The following is a 20,233-nucleotide window of genomic DNA, read 5'->3' on the forward strand; positions in this document are numbered from 1 at the left end:
TAATCGCTCCAGCCTGTCCCTAATATGCTCAAATAACTTTCCCTGCCTACACTCCGACCTGTCCCTGCATTCTTTTCGGACACAATACAATTTTTCACTGTCTGTCCCTAATCAGCAGCCAGCACGTATGATGTGTGCTCTCTCCCTAAACTACAGCAGAATGACGCAGCGCGCTGGGGCTCTCGAACTTATAAAGACATGGTCACATGCTTCAGATGGCCAATCACAGCTACTAATACATTAGTAGGCATGGCTGGGATGGCTTAAGGCACACCAGTTAAACGCTTGTTGATTGGCTTTTGAAAGCCCGCCATTAAAAGCGCGCCATTACATACAAAACAGGAAATAAAAATGACCGAACACGGATTTTAAACCCGAACATACAGTAAAGTTTTTGGGTCCGTGTTCGGGTAACAAAAATCCAATTATTCGGTACGAACACGAATAATACAGTCCGTGTTCGCTCAACACTAGACAGCCACTGTCATTATTGGCTTTACAGTCTGATATCGAGTTAATATCTCTGGGATTGCTTTTAGGGCTTTTTACACATGTATTTGGAGGGCAGTATAAACACACAGATGAGCCATGTTCTTACCACCCCCAACTGTTCCCCCCTTAAGCTGCAAAGGCAGCATCTGCGGCAGGAATTAAACTGGCTGCAGTGCTAAGTGGGCACTACTACTCACGAACGAGACCTATTCATGTGAATGGGGTCACGTTGCAACCAATGCACAACTGCAAGCATTTTGCCTTCCCAACACCTGTCAAATGCTTCTGAAAAGCAATCCAAGCATGGATCGCTTTGCAGAGGCCCATCAATCTTTTGCACTTGTGCATAGCAGCTCTTACTAAGATAAAGAGAGAAAAAGGAGGGGTTTTCATAGATCAAGCTGTGTGTCTAAAGTGCTAACACTGTACTGCCTTTCTTTTAGGGGTGGCCCATACATGGATTCCAATAGGAATTTTTTTTTTTATGAAACACGTGATTGGAGCCAGAGGCTCTAATTGGCTTCAAAAAAGGGTGGGCTCGGGGCACAGAGCACTGCGCTCTGAGCCCACCCAGTTGTGTGACAATAGCAAATGAATATTCGCTATTGTCACACTGACTCTCCTCCCAGCCAATCAGGAAGAGGGTTGTGAGACCCCTTTCCTGATTGGCCAAAAGGAGAAGGGATCTTACTGGCCAGTGGCCAGGAAGAGGCAAAAGAGACATGGCTGGAGGAGAAGGACAGCGGCTCAGCCATCCAGCACTCCCCGGCTCGGACAGGAGGAAGGAGGAGGTAAGGAGGCAAACCATTGGGGGGAGCGGGGGGGGGGGGGAGAAACGTGTCACCTGCCTGACCGACTGGGGGTGCGCACATTCACAAGTTACAAGTCACAAGTTATTAGGGTCATTATTCAGAATCTTTCCCTATAGCTAAAGGAATGGGACAGGGATGTCCCCTCTCTCCACTCATTTTTGCAGTAGCTATAGAAACCCTGGCCATTGCTATTAGACATCAGCCTGACATTCACAGAGTTAGCTGTGGACTGTCTGTCCAGAAGTGTGCTCTTTTTGCCGATGACATACTTCTCTTCCTAACATCACCCATTATCTCAACTCCTATTATTTTCCAACTACTGCATAAATCTAGCCAAGTCTCAGGGCCTTTATGTCAATATGTCCAAATCTATGGCCCTCACTGTGTCGACTCCCCCGGCCTTAGTTGAACGCTTACAGGTTAATTGATCCTTCTCCTGGAACCACTCCTTCATCCCTTACCTGGTTATTAACTTAGTCCCTTCAATAGACCACCTTTACAAAATTAGCTACTCCCCTCTTTTTAAAAAATCATCATCTGACCCCTCTCATTAAGGCTACTGTGTTAGTAAACTGGAAATGCCCCTCACAGAGAGATACCGCTTTACCCAAATTTCCCCTTTTTTTACATTCTATCTGGACTGATAAGCCTAATCCTCATCTGTCACACCGTATGAAAAGTGATGTTCCAAAGTCATGGACATGAGGGGAGGAATCTCCTTAATCTACTCTGGCTTAGCTGAACCTTCTGAGAAATGGCCTACATGTTAGGCTGGGAGCGGCACTTTGAGATGAACTGGGATCTGGATACCTGCCACTAGTGCTTTTCACATTCATTTAAGGGGGTTAACAAGGTCTATTTAAATCAAGCTAACCTGAAGATCATGTCTTGCTGGTACCTGATTTCTACTCGCCTTGCCAAATATGCCCAGAAGTCACTCCTCTATGCTTCCGAGGCTGCAGGCATGAGGGCTCGTTGCTCCACACTTTCTGGCAATGCCCCAGATTTAGGGGGTTCTGGAATCAAATTTTTCACTTGATACATAAAATTACTGGGATTTCTTTGATCCAGAACCTACTAATTACCCCTCTCAATCAACGCACCCCTAAGATTTCTAAATGCTCTTAGGCCCTAATTTTCTACATGCTGCTGGGGCCAAACTAATGATTGCTCAAACCTGAAAGAAACCCTTGGTTTCTTTTCATTTGGCCAAGCATAAAAAATATCCTGGATCATGTCTCAGGAAAAGATTATTAGCATACTCCTGAACATTAGCAAACATTTTGAAATGATCTGGGATCCTATACATGGGAGTTCCCCTTTACCATGTTAATAAATCTCTCTTATTTGCACTGGCAGAGAGTTGGTTCTCTGCAAAGGCATTCCCTTCCTATCCTTCCCCACTTTCACTTTTTTCTGTCCTTCTCCAGACCTGGCCCTCTACTTTTCACGGGTTCTTTCCTCTCCCTTTCTTATTACTTTGGCCTAATCAGCCCCCATTTTCTGAAATTCCAGTCCTGTAGTCTGACTTGACCTTTTGAGTGGGATAGGTTCCTAGGTGGGCCCATAGGTCCTCTTCTGTGTTGATTTGTTTCCTTAGCCTCCCGGGACAATATCTCCCATTACAGAATTCTAGTAAGATAACCTCTCCCAAGGTCTATATGTGATATTTAATTGCTACCTATCTGAATAGTATTTTATTGTTTATTTGAGGGCTCTCAATGTCATGTCTACACCCTTATGGACAATCTTCACGTATAACTCAGGTTCCTGAATGTTTAAAAAAAAAACATTTTTTTCAAACCTGAGTTTTTGTGTGAAGATACGTCAGCAGGGCACCTATAATACTGTGGAACCCTATACCTTTTTTTAGGGATCCTAAGGGCTCAATTTTTTTGACATTTGATACTTTGTTCTTTGTAATGTTATGTAGTTATCTTAGGAGCTTTAAATGCTTAGAGAGGTGATCATAACACCTATGCTTTCTTCATATTGGTATATTCTTCCACCCATTTTGTTTATGTTTTGCTGGAATGGCTCCTTGATATGACACGTTTACTCTTCAGATATTACTATATTTGTATACCTTGATATTAACCTTTCTCAATAAAAAGATTGAAACATAAAGATAGTGGTTAGTAAAGTCCCTTATCCAAAACGTTGCTAATATATCCCCCCCCCCCCCCCACATTTCTTCCAGAGACATTTACTTACCACAGTATTTTTGGGTTGAAGATCTTCATCAAGGGAGAGAATTCTGAATTTTACTGTAAAAGACAATTATAAAATGTTTTAATTTGTTTGGTTCTCGCCTAATCATTTAAAAAGTATTTCCAGGGTTTTAGTTCAGGGGTTCCATCATCTAAGCCGTGGAATTTCTGGTCCAGTGAAACACAACTGGGCTTTGTATGAGGCCTAAAGTAATTCTGAAGGCAAAAGTTTTTTCTTTATATATAAAAGAAGGTTTACTGCTCTGTGAAATGATATTGCACAGAGCTGTCCCTTACTGGCATTGTCTGCTCCTTTTTCCTTTTTTCCGTCGGTGCCCCCAGAGCAAATGTATACTATGGTGGTACCCATGTAGGCATGCTCCCAAGCTGGGCAGTGTGTGTCCATAGGGCTTCTCTGCCACACCCCCCTACTCTCTCCTTACAGGATTTGACTGAGAACAGCAGGAGCCTATGACTCCTACTGCTTCCTGTGCGACCAGAAGATTAGTGGAGCGGTGCTGCCGACATGGATTGTGATGGATCATGAATGGTGCCAGGTAAGTAATTAGTGGCAGAAGGAGGGAGAAGAGATAGCGGAATATATTTTTAATATAATGCAAGGAATGCATTAAGGTAACCTAGTATTTTACCTTTAGAAACACTTTAAAGTGATTGCAAATTATATTTATTTATTTTTTTCATTTAAATGAGGTGATTCACAGAGTGGTTTTGTAGGTCCCATAATATTTGGGCATATGTTTATCAAAAACTATCATAAAAAAAATAAAAAAAAATTTAGTGCTCACAGACAAACATAACTTACAAAATTTCTACTAAATTCCTACTAAATATAAAAGCTAAAATGGCATTGGAGTTTTTTTTTTTTTTAGAAAAAAATTATATTTTCACTTTCATTTGCGAAAAGGTGAAAATTGAAGCTATGAAAAATTGTAATGAACCAATCTGGAGGTTGGCTTCACACGTACAGTATGATTTGTGCCAACACCTAATCAGAGTGCCACATGTGTAAAGCATTGATGTATGTTGTGATATGATAGAGGCATACATTTTATTGCAAAGCAGTGTGCTGTAATGTGCAGCAACGTGTCGCAAAACACTGCTACACATATATTTTAATGAATGTGAATAAAACAAATTAATTCAATCAAAATTAAATTACATTGAAAAACTAATTTAAAATGGGACATAATTAAGCACTACAATGCACTGTAAGAATGCACTGCATCACTTGTGCACAACACATACAAGTGCAGGCTGGTTATGCAGACCTTAGTGTATGCCCACTGATGTAAATGGGCATTTAGTGTGTTAGTACTCTGCAGTGCACTTAGACACTAAAGCGTATTGCCACTATGTTTGTAGTATGCTATTTGTGTGTGGGGGAGCTCCAGACGGCTCCAGTCACAGAAGCAACTGTTCATTCATGCTGTACAGGCTACAGCACCTGTGTAAATGAGTCCTAAATTGTGATTTATATTTTTTTTGTTTAATTATTTTTTTACAATTTGTTATTCACATTTTTTACAGCCCTGTTAGGAAGGGGGGGGGGGGGTGCTTTGTTGAAATGTCATGAGTCCAAAATGACTCCTGATATTTCACTTTTGAGATAGAGAATAATATCTTTGTCTGCAGTCACAGCTATACTGAATGGATTAATGAACAATAAGGAAGTACTCTGGTGTCCGTTTATGAATAAGAGAAGCCGTCATTCTCAAGATCACAGCTGATCTCTCATATGTATCGGTTTATGTAGTTGACATGTTACCCTGGAATATCTCCCTTCCGGATTCTCCAGCACAGAGGTGGTGAATCTGGGAGAGAAGCTGGTGCGAATAGAGGAAGAAGACATCTTTCTTCCTATATATCAGCACCAGTGGGTTAAAAATAATAAAAAACAATATATATACACAGCTCAAAACAAAATTAAAGAAACACGTTTTAATCAGAGTATAGCATCAAGTCAAATAAAGTTCTGGGATATTTATCTGTTGGTCAGTTAAGTAGCAGAGGGGTTGTTATTCAGTTTCAGCTGCTTTGGTGTTAAAAAACAACAGATGCACTAGATGGGCAACATTGAGACAAACTCCAAAACAGGAATGGTTTTATAGGTAATAGCCACTGACATTATTTTAACTACAGTAGTCATCTTTTCAGTTTTTCACTAGTTTTTCATTTGGCTAGTGTCAGTGTCACTACTGGTAACATGAGGTGATACCTGGACCCTATAAAGGTTGCACAGGCAGTCCAACTCCTCCATGATGGCCCATCAATACGTGCCAGCAGTTACTCTAGGAGAGCTGGACAGGGCCATAGAAGGTCATTAACCCATCAGCAGGACCGGTATCTGCTCATTTGTGCAAGGAGGAGCAGGATGAGCACTGACAGAGGACTACAAAATGACCTCCAGCAGGCCACTGGTGTGAATGTCTCTGAGCAAACAATCAGAAACAGACTTCATGAGGGTGGCCTGAGGGTCTGACTTCATGAGTAGGGATGATCGAACTTTTCAAAAGTTTGGTTCGACCAGAACATCCGAACTTCCCGAAAGTTCGACCCGGATTTCAGAACCCCATTGAAATCAATGGAACCCGAACTTCGGTAATCAAAAAACACCATTTTGAAGCCCTAAAACCCAATAAATGCCCCTAAAAAGTGCCTAGGGTTCTGGGTCATGCCCCAGGGACTATTAATCATACAAAAAAAGTTCTTAAAAATTGTCATTTTTGATAGAGAGCCAATTATTGAAAAAAAAAAAAATGAGATTTCTTTGGATTTAGTGTCTGGGGGGTCTAAAAAAGTGTACCTGTGAAGTTCCAGCTATGTAGCATGTCCATAACCAGAAAAAAAAGTTTGTTTGTATTAGAATTAATATAGAACAGGGATATGGCTCCGCTATTTTCACACCTTGCCGGTTTTGTAGCAAGCGTTTTTTTGGGCATTTTTTGGGGGTCTTTGGAGGCAGGCATAACATCAGAACTTCTGTGTAGGGGTATATATACACACACACATGTATGTATATATACACATACACATATATAGGTGTGAAAGTAGCAGAAACCTATGCTTGCGCTAATAAAATAATTAACAGGCATATGGCTTCTCTCCTATCACACCTATATATGTGTATGTGTATAAATACATATAAGTATGTGTGTATATATACCCCTACACACAAGTTCAGATGTTATGCCTGCCTCCAAAGACCCCCAAAAAATGCCCCAAAAAAATGCCTGCAACAACACACCTGGGCTTTTTTTTTGGCGCAAGCGTTTTTTTGGGCATTTTTTTGGGTCTTTGGAGGCAGGCATAACATCTGAACTTGTGTATAGGGGTATATATACACACACACTTATATGTATTTATACAGTTACACATATATAGGTGTGATAGGAGCGGAGCCATATGCCTGTTAATTATTTAATTAGCGCAAGCATAGGTTTCTGCTACTTTCACACCTATATATGTGTAGGTGTATATATACATACATGTGTGTGTGTATATATACCCCTACACAGAAGTTCAGATGTCCAAACATGTCCTCAAAAAAGCCCTATAAACGCCTGCAGCAAAAAGCAGGGTGACAGGGGCGAAGCCATATCTCTGTTCTATAAGTGTTCTAAGAGAAACAATCTTTTCTCTATAGCGGTCACCCTGACATGGAAGGGTTTTGTCACCCTGCCATAGCAGTCAGAGTCAGTTCACCCTACACTACACTACGGTCACCCTGGCACTTAACACTTTCCCTACAGAAACTAGATTTTTGAATCTAACTAAAGTGGAAAATAGCACCCTAACTACACTAGATATCCCTTTACTCACACTAATAATTGCTAAATGACACTTTGAGAGCAGAAGTAACAGAACTGCTTCCACTCTCTCCCACAGCCCTGTATTAAAATGGTGTAGATTTGGCGGGGCTATCTTATATACTGGGGGGCGTATTCACTAATGATTGGCCTCTGGACCCCCTAGTCAGTCCAATCACATTCCTAGCATTCTCCTGCCCCCTCAATTGGCTTTTACTGATGGTTCTGGTCCAATCACGGGCTTTTAAAGTCCATTTCATGTCCCATTGCATTTTGGTCGGTTCTGGTTGCCGAATTCCGAACTTTTTCATCAAAAAGTTCAGAATTCGGCCGAACCTCGAACAGTCAATGTTCGGGTCGAACCGATGGTCGACCCGAACCGTTCAATCATCCATATTCATGAGATGGCCAGACGTTCCCGACATTCAATGTTTTCTAGTGGCCCTGTGCTCATTGCCCGGCAACGTGGAGCTCGATTGGCATTTGAACACCAGAGTTGGCAGGTTCTCCACTGGCACATTGTGCTTTTCACAGATGAGAGCAGGTTTACCCTGAGCACATGTGACAGACGTGAAAGGGTCTGGAAAGCTGTGGAGAATGTTATGCTGCCAGTTTACAATGCTTAAGTAATGAATGAACACAGGAGTGATTGGTACCGATTACTCACTGTGGTTGATTTACTAAAGGCAAATAGTCTGTGCACTGCAAGTGCAGTTGCTCTAGATCTGAGGGTAACATGCAAGAAAAACAGCATTTTTGCTTGCACATGATTGGATAATAGAAATCATCAGAGCTTTCCCTCATTTCAGAGCTTCCCATTAGATCTAGCAAGTGCACAGTATATTTGCCTTTAGTAAATCAACCTCAATGTGTTCATTCAGGAAAGGAAGGGGTTGTTAACATTTTTTTTAAATAGCAGTCCGGGGGACAGTTCTGCTATAACTTAATGGTCAGCGAAGTAACCATGAAGTTATAGCAGAAGGGAGGATGCAGCCAATATAAGGCTTACTGACCTTGCAAGCTGAAAATGGTTCCGTACCCCCCTATAATTTATGTCAGTAGCAGAAAAAATATTAATAAATGCATTTTTTTAATACTCTTTTGTTGAAAAAAATATAAGGATTGTCATGCCATTTTCATGACCATACTCTGTGTATTGCATGTGCCCTTGGCATTGGGGTCTAGCATTGTCCCTTGTGTGGACTTTTTTGCACATGGCACGTGCATCTCACTGGTTTATCTATTTGCTGGAATGGAACATGCCTGTAAATCTCTATTTTAAAGCATCAGTTACCCGTTTGTCCTGGTTTGTACACAGCTTTGTCTGTCTGAACTAGAAGGCTGGATCTCCTCTTCTTCACCAGAACTTTACTGCTCTTCACTATTGTTTCCCCTGCATTCTCTATGGAGATCTTCAATATGCCAACCACCTCTGACTCTACAGACTTGTTAACCTTAGTGAGAAAAAAAATGAATAGGTTAGAATTGAGCTTTAAGACACTAAAGTCCCTGTATATAAGAGAGCCAACTAAACATGTTACTAACTGAAGCTGACCTAGACCACTCAATGTACAGATCACTTTCACCTCTTGCTTTTATGAACCTTTATTGAAAAGAGTGTGTATAGTGTTTTTGTTTATTTTCTCTTTATTCATTTATTAGGAATCTGGCACATGGCTGATTAGGGTTGTACACTGTCGAGGACAGGGGTTTCCACCAGCTGCAAACAGGAAGCCTGCACAAATCAATGACAAGGTGACACTGTCCACATCTATCCACAGCTGGCTGTCAATTAGGGACAGATGTGCACCTCAGCATGTGAAATGTCTGGGTCTAGGAGCACACATCTGTCCCTAACTGCAGGTAATCATTCCATGTGCAATTACATGTGAACAGCTGCAGACAGCCATGGAGAGTGTCAACCTGTAATTAAAGTATATAAGTATATGGGTTTTATTTCCATTGCCGATTGAAAACACTGTGTCCATGATAGAAATATGCTGACCTGGCAATGTGTGGCACTAACTGGCCATGTGCATGAGCCCTGTGGTCAGGGTTAAAAAATACAGTTTTTGTATTTTAGTATACACCCAGCAGGTGGAGATCTAAGCTCTTTATTATGTATTTGACATACCATCCATGTCCTCATGACATTTATACTAACACGCACGCACGTGGCAGAGCAGTGACCCTCCTGCTCCATCTCCCTGTTTGGAAGGCTAACATTTATACTTTTTATTACTATTATAGAGAGCCTGAATGAAAACCACTTCTCTTGGGGTTTTTCTTTAGAAAAGTCATAATGTCATGGGTGTCCCTCCCACTTGAAAAAAATACAATTATCGAGCCCAAAACATTATAAATTTCCTTTACTAAGAGAACAACTTTTAATATCAGTTATCAATAGTAACCATTCAGCACTCATCTTTATTTCTCCTAATAAATTAACGTTCAACAGATTAAAATAAGCTTGGATTGTGTGCTAGGACTATGGATTCAAACTTACCATCATTGTTCTGTTCACTGTTCTCTTTTAAAAAGAATCTGATTATAATGTCCACAAACATAAGACAAGGTTTTCTCATTTTGCCCACATATGGTTAGATCAGAGAATAATAGTGTGCCTGCCTTGGAGTCCCATTGTTCTCTAGTTGATCCTGTCAGGGGAATAGATCAGCCAAGCAACACCACACTAGCTCAAGCACAGTACCAAATCAGGCACTTTAAATTCCCTCAGGGGACCAGGGAAAAGCACCACCAACCAACCACCAAGGGGAATCAGCAAATCACTAGATGGGCCCTGTGTGTGTTATATAGATAACAATACCATTCAGGGTCAGATGAAGGGCAACTGGTGCCCTTAGCACAATGGTGCCCCCTTGGCCCCTCCATTGCTTAACTGATCAGACATTATTTCACAATAGGTGCTGAAAGTGAAATTAAAGTTTGAAAATTGATAAATCATCATGTTTTTATATTATTTTTTTATCAAATGGGCCATGGATCAAAATCAAGCAAGTGACCTAGGTTTTCTATCTGAAATAATGAGGGAAAGTATTTATTTGATGAATGCAAACTAAAAATATATATATATTTACTTTATATTTGTTTTCACAATTCTTCCTTTGATATTCACACATTGAAATTAAAAAAATATATACTCAAAATCCTTCAGTTATAAATAATTTTTTCACTTTGAACCTAAAACCCTGTAAGAAAATGATTTTATTAATATTACTTATACCATTGAAGTCTATGAAGATTTAATGATCATGCATTGCCAGGAGGGCGGGGGCTTGCAGAGCAAGATATAGACAATGTAGGCCGTGGCCATCGGATCATTATAAGGATAGATCTGTGGATGGTGGAATCTGTTAGCTTAGGTCAAAGGGGCAAAACTTATAAGGCTATTTTGTTTTAAACTTTACTTATTCTCTAAGGGCATGATAGCTATGCAGAAAACTATGCAGTTCACCCTTCCCTTGATGCCCTAAGCATGTGCTTATTTTGCTTAATGGTTATTCCAGCCCTGAAAAAATCTGTTATACTGATCCCCTAAATCCCCTCAAGCCAAGTGGTGACAATTATCTTACCATCTCCTCCACTTTCGGCTTTCACTCAAACCTTAATTGAGGAGTGGGCAGACAGGGAAAATGACCATCATCGATTGCCCTTTTTGGGATGAAGTCACAGTATTCTCCACAGGACCTACCTAACCTTTTGGCTCCTACCTATTCACCTGACTCTCAAACCCCAGTCAGGTTGGATCTCACATCTTAACCATCTCCTGTTTTAATCATCCCCTTAGTCATGTAGACCCTCTGTTTATTTTTCTTCTGCCGGTCAAACTTTATGCATATTTGTTACCCTGATTGGAACACAGGTGAATATGGAGTCCTGCTTGAAGCTCTTCTCTACAAGAGTTGTGTTCTCTTCTTCCAGATTTAAGGAGATCTGTACTCTGCTCTTGCCCTGAGCCCCCTCCAGGTGTATACATATGGTTTCAGAATGCTTGGAGCGAATCTCGGAGGGGAAGATGACCACATAGTGCCTAAGAAGATGAGAGCACATTTTAGAAACCATAAATTATGCAACATTTGTTTCTCTTTAATAGTCAATCAGAATATTTGTACATGTAATGTATCCAAACCATTCACATGCTTTTTTAAATTATTTTTTTTACCTTTATCTGGTTTTCCATAGACAAACATTTAAATAAAGAAAAAAATCACATCAATCAAATAATCATTCATATACATAAAATCCCCCGATTCCCCCCCCCCCCTTCTATTTTGCCACTTTCTCCTTTCTCCTCCCTCACCTTTACTAAGTCTTCTTCTCTCCCCACACCTCCCTCCTCCTCTATACTTCCCATATCTCTGTGTATTTCTTCTTTTTCCTAAACTCTTCCCATCTATTCCAAATAGTGGAAAATATCTCTATTTGGTCCTCTCTACTACTGCTCAAATATTCCACTTTATACATGTACTTCATACGTTTAAACAATTCCTTCATCGTAGGACTCTCAGGGTCCAATCATTTTTTTGAGATTGCCCCTTTTGCTGCATTCATTAAATTTTGTACCAAAAAATTCTTGTATTGTTTTATTGAGCTATGTGTGTTACGAAATAGACAAAGCCACGAGTCATCTGGGATCTTCATTTCCGCTATCTCCCCTATATATTTCTTTTGGTTGAAAATGTAATCTTTATTTGCATAAAAGATATACAAAAAACAATACTTTGTCGGGGTACATTCTCCCCTATACTGCGACGCAGCGCATAAATACACTACATTACAATACATTTCCGGTCATACAAATAAATACATTCAATCAAATACATTCATTCTGCGGTATGATGCCTGATGTGTTGTGCGGAGTAAGGATACCCCGTGCCATCACATCATGCATGACGCCGCAATACCCCTAAAACATGAAACTAAAAAACGTTGTCTATACGATGCTTTACTCAAACAATATCAATATAATATAACATTTCAAAAAAGCAACAGGTGTGATGGGGGGGGGGGGGGGTGGGAGAGTGGGGTAAGGGGAGGGGAATGAAATCACAAGCCCGAAGCTTTATTGAATGGACAGAGACACACAAGGGAGAGAGGGGGAAGGGGAAATCTTCAGACCTCCTCTCCCTCCACGAGATCCATCAGGTTATAGTCTCTGAGCAGACTGTGGACCAGTCTGCAACAGTCCTCAATGGACATCCTCTCCCGCTGGTGGATAAGGCGCTTTCTGGCGCACCATAAAGCGTCCTTAAAGCAACACAACAACCGCCAGGCGTTGTCAATGTCCTCCTGTGAAAATGTTCAGTGAAAAAGTCCATTCAGCACAGCGAAATGTGTGATGGCAGTCTGTGGAACAAAGTCTCTAAGTTCAGGTTCCAAGGCCCTCAACAGGCTCTGTGCAAATGAGCACTCCCAGAAAACATGAAAAGACGTTTCCTCGTGGATGATACAAAAGGGGCAGTGCCTGTATCTGCACAAGTTTCTGGCATGCATGAATGTCCTGAGAGGCAGTCCCCCCTGGATTGCCATCCATGCCAGATCTTTATGCCTGTTGGTGAGTCCCTTTGAAGAAACATTCCTCCAGACCACTTTGCAAGTGGCTGAAGGGAGGCCTGGAACAGTCTCAGCAATGTCCGATGCTCTGATCAACTTGTAGATAGTTTTTGGCTTCCACAAGTCGGGCTTGACTCCATGCAGCACCTGCTCCTTGATGAACTTGAAAGTATCCAAGTAGTACCAAGGAGTGTCCCAGTTGTAGGGGATGGAGCTGTCCCATTTGTCCCATCCAAGAGACCTCCAGAGAGGCAGGAGGAAAAAACGGGACATGGAGTTGCCTCCAGAGTCCGAAGTTCTGTCTTCTAAAGTTCTGCGGATGCAGTTGCAGGCAAAGAACACCCCCAGTAGCGTTGCGATGTCAGGCACTCCCTTACCGCCCTTGAGGGGTTCCTTGAACATGACTGCCCACTTCACTCTGTCCATCTTGGAGCCCCAGATGAAGTGGAACACCGCCCTGGTTATGGCCTTACAGGTGTTGACCCGCGGGGGCCAGGCCTGGGCGAGGTACTGCAACACAGGGAGAATCTCGCTGCGGAGAACCAGTGTTTTCCCTTCGATGGGGAGTTCTCTGAGGCTCCATAGTCCAAACTTTTGTCTCATCTTGGACAGTCTCTCCTCCCAAGACTTCAGAGCTGTGCCCTCAGCTCCAAACCAAACTCCGAGAATTTTGATGAAGTCTGCCTTGATGCTGAAAGGGTGGATGCAGAAGAAGGCATGAACCACTTTCCGAAGAGCATGATCTCTGACTTCCCGCAGTTGACTTTTGCCCCTGAAGCTTTGCTGAAGTCCTCACAGGTCTGGACGAGCGAGTCGATGGAGAGCTGGTCAGCACAGAACACCGTTACTTCATCCATGTAGAGTGAGCACTTGACAACCCTTCTGTCTGGTCCCGGTGTGGTGATCCCTCTGATCTCTGGGTTCTGTCGGATGCATTCGGCAAAGAGCTCTATACAGCAAACAAAAAGCAGAGGTGAGAGAGGGCAGCCTTGTCTGACCCCAGAGAGAATAGGGAAAGGGGCAGTTTTCCAGCCATTCACCAACACCGTACTACAAATGTCATGGTACATCACATTCACATATGAACAAAACATGTCCCCAAGACCAAACCTGTGCAGAGCTCTGCACATAAACTCATGGGAGACACGGTCAAAGGCCTTTTCCTGGTCAAGACTGACCAGGGCCGCGTGCACACGGCGGCCTCGAATGTACTGGACCATTTTGAGGGGGACCCCACGCCAAGCTGCCAAGCTGTTTTTACCCCCATTTTATTTTAATTTACATTTTATTTTTACAATTATTTTTTAAATTCAGCTCTCAGCAGGGAAGCCTTAAAAATCTATTAACTGGGGGGTGTGGCTTGGTCATGGCAGCGTGAATAAGTGCCTAGCTGTTGCTCCCGCTCCTTGGCCTTCCCTATCGGCATATTTCGACGATTTTATAGATATATCATGAGCGTACAGAAGAAGTGGAGGACAAGGAACTCATCTAGGGGAACACCTACAGCCCCCATCCGTAATTTTTTTCCGGGTTCATAGGGAACTTTACAGAGACTGTTTCAACTGAGCCAGCGTGGCGGCCTAGGTCCTGCAGCCATGGAATCTCCAGCTCGGAGCTCCCTCTCCCAGCCTGTTGTGGCCGATGTATCTGCCGCTGGACCGTTATCCTTCTCCCAGCCTTCCACGGTAGCTCCAGGATCGGGTTGCCCAACTAGAACAGGCGCAGGCATCGCATAGTGACCTTCTGGCGGAGACCCAGCTCCAATTAGAAGACTTAGAAAACCGGAGCCTCCGCAATAATTTGAGGCTCCGAGGCATCCCAGAGGCGACCGCCTCAGAGAACTTGGTGAAATATGTGAAGGCGATCCTATCCCGCGTCGTGACTACTGACCCGCCTGTCTCATTTAACTTTGATGGGGTGCATAGGGCCCTGGGAGCGAAGCCAATGGATCCTGCTAGACCTCGGGATGTCATCTGTTGGCTCCACCGCTATGGCGTGAAAGACGGGTTCCTTCGAGAGGTGTGGGCGATGGGACCAATTGACTTAGACGGAGCTGTGGTGACTATCTATCCTGACGTTGCCAGGGGGAGACTCCAACGACGATCTATGCTGAAACCTCTTTTGGAATGGATCAGATCGCCGGAGGTCACTTACCGATGGGGGTTCCCCATGCAGTTAACAATCCAAAAGAATGGAGTCTTCTTCCTCCTACGCAAGCGCGCTGACCTTCCAGAACTGTTCAGCTTTCTGGCCATTGAACCTGTGGAGGTCTCTGACCGGATGGCTCGCCTCCCTGACCGAGACCCTCAGCAGCAGCATAGTCGCTCCGGCCAGCCTCCTCCGAGATGCCATCGGTTGGGAAGAAGAGGTCCCGGCTCTTGTGCTCGGGGACCGGCCGTGATGGCCCCGTAAACGTAATAATCATCTGGACCTGATTTGTAGGTACTGCCCTCACCGCGCTCTTTTGTCCCCCCTTCCTTTTTTTCTGCCCCCATTTGTCCTACTATCGGCCGTGTTATGCCTTCCCATCCTCCCGCTGGCCCTCTGCGTTTTTGAGGTGCACCCTCCTGTGCCCGTTATATTACAGGACTGTCCTAACCAGGACATTGAGCCCACCAGTGGTCGGACTGGGCCGCCTTCGCCCCATCTGTACCCCGCCGCTGAGTTTGCTGAATGACTGCGGTGCATGTCCCTGGCCGCCGGACTACTCATATGTGCTATGCTGCTCTTCTACTGGTAGTGCTCATCTGGAATCCCCTGTGCCTCCTCATTATTAGTTTGTCAGTAATTGCTTATTAGGCTGATGGGGACATTGGTGGGCCACTGTTTGATCCTGGTACTGGGGGGGGGGGGGGTTGGGGTCCAATGGGTCTGGAGGAAGGGTGTTTTATGTTACTGTTATTATCCCTTTTTTTCTGCATTGTTTTTTTTTAACACGGGGATTCGAGGCTCTGTGATGGGTTGGGGGAAAAGTGGAAGCCGCTGTTGTGGTCACATCAGGTCACCTGCCCTTGCTTTGGGGTCTACCTGGCGGGTTCTTTCCCGCCCCGCATTTCCTGCTACACTTAGGGACAAGCCCTCCTCCTTGCCTGCTCTCCTATCATCCAGTCTGTTCCTTCCTTCATTTCTTGTGTCCCCGACCGTTCTCCGCTCCCCCCTCCTTTCCTCGTTCCCTCGTCAACCCCCCCCCCTCCCCTGTGTTATCGCCCTACCCTGATGTGTCATCCCTGTCAAATTCCTCCCGTTCCACCCTTCCCTCGTTTCCCACCCTTCCTCCCCCTCCCTCCCCCTCCCTCCCCCTCCCTCCCTTGTTCTCTGTACTTCTCCCGCTCCCATCCTCCCCCCTCTGCCCTCTGAGACCGTTGTCTCAAGCAGAGCTGCTGCTCTTACTGTTTACGGGATGACTGCTCTCCCTCCTCCCCTATTCTGCTTTCCCTCATGAGGCTGGCTCCCGGGGTGTGGGGGGTCATATATTCTCAGTTGGCAGTGCCCCTGTTCTGCCTATATTGCTATAGATCCCTCGGGGTTCCTAGAACTCGCTTGGTCTCCTGGAGTGCATCTGTCGCCCTCTGCCAGTAGCCGCAGACTTTGATAGATAGCCGGTCATTTTGGATTTCTGCAGTCCACTGACTGGTAGTCCTCTCGGCTGGCTGTCCGGAATGGCAGAGGCGGGGGGGCACTGTATGCACTTCCTGGCGTCCTCCACTGGCGCTGCACTGTGCCGTGTACCCCTTATTTGTGCTCCTATACCACTCTCCTTGGTCATAGGGGACTGGGCGCGATTTGGAGCGGGATTGGGGGGGTATGGCTTATGGATCAGGCCCTTTCATTTTTTAAAGATAATTTGGTCTCCTTTTATTAGATCATTGTTACTGGTTTTCTCAGAGCCTCTTGCCTCCTATTACATGTTCAAGTTCCATGCTGATTTTTTCCTTGGTCCTATTTAACAGTCTACAGTATACTGTATGTCTTTCATTGAATGTTTCTTTACCCTTCATAAATGCTTCTAATATGTCTTCCAGGCCTTCTGTACTATTGCTTACTGCCGGTTGGGGTTTGGCTGAGGGCGGGAGCTCTCTTCCTCCTTTTGTGCCCTTCCGCTTTCCCCACTTAGGCCGACTCCCTAGGGTTCACTCCGTGCCACCCCACTTTAGGGGGGCTGGGACGGGACCCTTGGGTGTCTAGAGACGAAGTCTCAACAGCGTTGTTGATGCTTTAGAGTGGTTTTCTGGGCTCACACTAGTTGTGGGCTCACCCCTCTCTGCTACTCTCTCCCCCTGACTTTTGCCTGTTACTTTCTGGGTCTTCCCCACTCATTCTTTCCTCCTTTCCGCCTCCTGCTTGCCTTCTCCTCTCTCCTCTTCCCTTTATCCCCTCTCATCCATCTCCCCCTCTCTCTCCTTCTTTCTTTGCTCCCTTCCTTCCTTCCTCCGTTGCCTTTTCCTCTCCCTCTTATATTTCTCCCCTCTCCTCCTGCGTCTTCTCTCTTGCCTCCCCCCCCCCTTTTTTTTTTCTTTCTTCCCCCTCTAGGCAAAGATGGCCACCGCACACGTTGAACCCATCCGTTTTGTATCCCTTAATGTCAAGGGGCTCGATACATCGGAAAAATGTTCTATTGTATTGGCTGACATGCATCGCCATCGTGCCCATGTTTGCTTTCTACAGGAAACTCATTTCAGACTAGACAAGGTTCCCAAACTGGGAAACAAACGCTTCCTGACGGTACACCATGGTTGTCCTTCTGATTCCAGATCTAGGGGAGAGAGCCTCTTGATTCGTAGGGGGTCTCCCTTGACTTTCTCTGATTCGTGGTACGATTATTCTGGTCATGCCCTTTTTGTCAAGGGCCGCCTGGGGTCGGTAACGGTCACCCTAGTTAATTTCTACTTCCCCAATTCTAACCAGGTTACGTTCCTTGAATTGATGTTATCACACCTGGCGGATTTTGCCGAGGGAGTTATCCTTATGGGCGGCGATTTCAATTTGGTGCTAGATCCGGTACTGGATGCCTCTAGGGGTGCCTCCCACATTTCCTATGCGCCTTGAAATGCATCAAAAAGAGTCTCCAAGCGCTCCACCTGGTGGACGGGTGGCGCATTCTCCATCTGAGTACTTACGATTACACTTTTTACTCTCCACCACATGACTCTTACACACGCATTAATTTTTTCTTGCTTCCCCAGTTCTTATTATCTTGCGTCGTTTCAGCTTCCGTTGGCTCCATCACCATTTCGGACCATGCTCCAGTGGTGCTGGAGCTTGACCTGCAGCATCCTGAGGTGAAAAAATGGCAGTGGAGGCTGAATGACGCCCTTCTCCAGGACTGGAAGATCCTGGAGGAGGTTAGTGCGGAACTGCGTACATTTTTTGAACTTAATGCCATCCTGGAGAGCTCTCCATTGATTGTCTGGGAAGCTCACAAGAGCTATCTCAGGGGGGTCCTGATTAAGATTGGCGCTCAAAAGAAGAAGGAGAGGACGCAACAGATGAACGACCTGATGGCAGGCATTGGGAATCTGGAAGCGGTTCATAAGCGCTCACAAGCGAGGGATACCTTATTGGAGCTTACTGGTCTCCGTGAACAGCTTTGCGCTTTGACGCTGTTCAGGGAAAAATCTGCTCTGGCCAGGTGCAAAAGATCCTTTTACAAACATGGGGATAAGTGTGGTAAGATTCTGGCAAGTTCATCCCGGAGATCCTTACGGCCTCTAGCTGAAAGGTGCAGACGACGGAGGAGATCACGGAGGTTTTTCGACAATACTATGCTTCTCTTTACAATCTGTCCTCTGTGGGCACTTCCGAAGCTGCCTATTCCCGCATTCGGGAATACCTTCTGCGATCAGGTCTCCCGAAATTATCTGACGTGGAGATTGAACAGCTGGAGGACCCTATCCAGTCTTGGGAGCTTTCGGCGGCCATTGCAGGCTCACAGAATGGCAAGGCCCCGGGCCCCGACGGGTTCTCCCTTTTATATTGCAAGCTCTTTGAGGATGTCTTATCCCCACACTTCCTCTCCGCCTATAACTCGGCAGGCACGGGGGCCCAGTTTCCACTGGACTCGCTCCGAGCTCATATTACGGTGATAGCCAAGGAAGGTAAGGATCCTCTCTTGTGTCAAAACTATCACCCTATTTCTCTTATGAATATAGATCTGAAGCTCTTTACCAAGATCTTAGCATCATGCTTGGCCCCTTTGATCCCGTCACTGATACATGATGATCATGTAGGCTTTATATTGTCCCGGGAAGTGAGAGACAATACCACCAAAGCTATCAATTTGATACAAATGGTGCACACCCAAAAGGTACCCATGATGCTCCTCTCGACGGATGCCGAAAAGGCCTTTGACCGGGTGAACTGGTCATTTCTATCCGAAACCTTGACCCATGTGGGATTGGGACACCACATGATGTCATGGATCCAAGCGATCTACTCCCGGCCCTCGGCAAGTGTCAAGGTCAATGGCATTCTCTCTCAATCGTTGGATATTTCGAACGGCACCCGTCAGGGATACCCCTTGTCCCCCTTGATTTTTGTTCTGTCCCTTGAGCCTTTCTTGCGGACAATCTGGGCTAACGCCGACATCAGGGATGTCTCGGTCTCTGCAACATTTTCGCCCAAAGTGGCGGCGTATGCCGACGACGACCTTCTGTTTTTTCTCACACAACTGTTGATCTTGCTTCCTAACCTCCTCAAGGAGTTTCATACCTATGAAGCCTTGTCTTCTTATAAGATTAATCCCCAGAAATAGGAAGCTCTTGCTATTGCGATGCCAGGGAGCATGGCATCCTTGCTTTGGGCTAATTTTCCTTTTAAATGGAACTCTTCGTGCATTTCTAATCTTTGTATATCCCTTCCAGCTGCTCCTGATTGTGTATTCGATTGCAACTTCCCTCCTCTCCTCGCCCAGATACGGAAGGACTTGGAGGAGTGGCAACGGGGTATGTTCTCATGGTTTGGTAGATGCAAAATTACCAAGATGAACATAATGCCCCGATTACTCTACGTGCTTCAGGCTCTGCCTATTGCGGTTCCACCCGCATTCCTCAGATGGGTGAACAAAACCTTTTGTGAATTCCTCTGGATTAGGCCCCCCCCCCCATTGTCGTTGAAGATCCTACGTCTGCCTAAGCTCTCTGGTGGGATGGCCCTGCCTGATGCGGCCTTTTACCACTCTGCCTGCCACTTGGCACGAGTTCTGGACTGGTATAGACATGGCTCCCTTAAACAATGGGTGCGGATTGAGAAATCAATTTGTGAGTCCTCTCTGGAGGCATTTCTGTGGATCCCTTGCCGAGAAACCTTGCTTCTAATCCAA

The 20,233-nt window shown here is 44.8% G+C and overlaps 1 protein-coding gene and 1 pseudogene across 2 annotated transcripts in view; both read right to left on the reverse strand.

Annotated features, from left to right (window-relative positions):
* The window catches only part of LOC309564231 (alpha-1-inhibitor 3-like), a 92,792-nt gene that overhangs the window by 37,184 nt on the left and 35,375 nt on the right, over nt 1-20,233 (reverse strand). Inside the window, exons 2-5 of the mRNA XM_082268858.1 lie at nt 11,209-11,392; nt 8,636-8,795; nt 3,515-3,571; nt 3,391-3,406 (exon numbers count right to left, since the gene is read on the reverse strand). Of these exons, the coding sequence (XP_082124984.1) occupies nt 3,391-3,406; nt 3,515-3,571; nt 8,636-8,795; nt 11,209-11,392 (417 nt within the window). The remainder of the gene's footprint in view (nt 1-3,390; nt 3,407-3,514; nt 3,572-8,635; nt 8,796-11,208; nt 11,393-20,233) is intronic.
* On the reverse strand, nt 12,475-13,772 carry LOC309563304 (annotated as a pseudogene). Its single transcript has 2 exons — nt 13,642-13,772; nt 12,475-13,528 (listed from the first exon to the last, which is right to left on the reverse strand). The product of its transcript is annotated as an uncharacterized misc_RNA (transcript).

The sequence above is a fragment of the Pelophylax lessonae genome (assembly GCF_965119305.1).
Source record: "Pelophylax lessonae genome assembly, chromosome: 9".
NCBI classification, from domain to species: domain Eukaryota; kingdom Metazoa; phylum Chordata; class Amphibia; order Anura; family Ranidae; genus Pelophylax; species Pelophylax lessonae.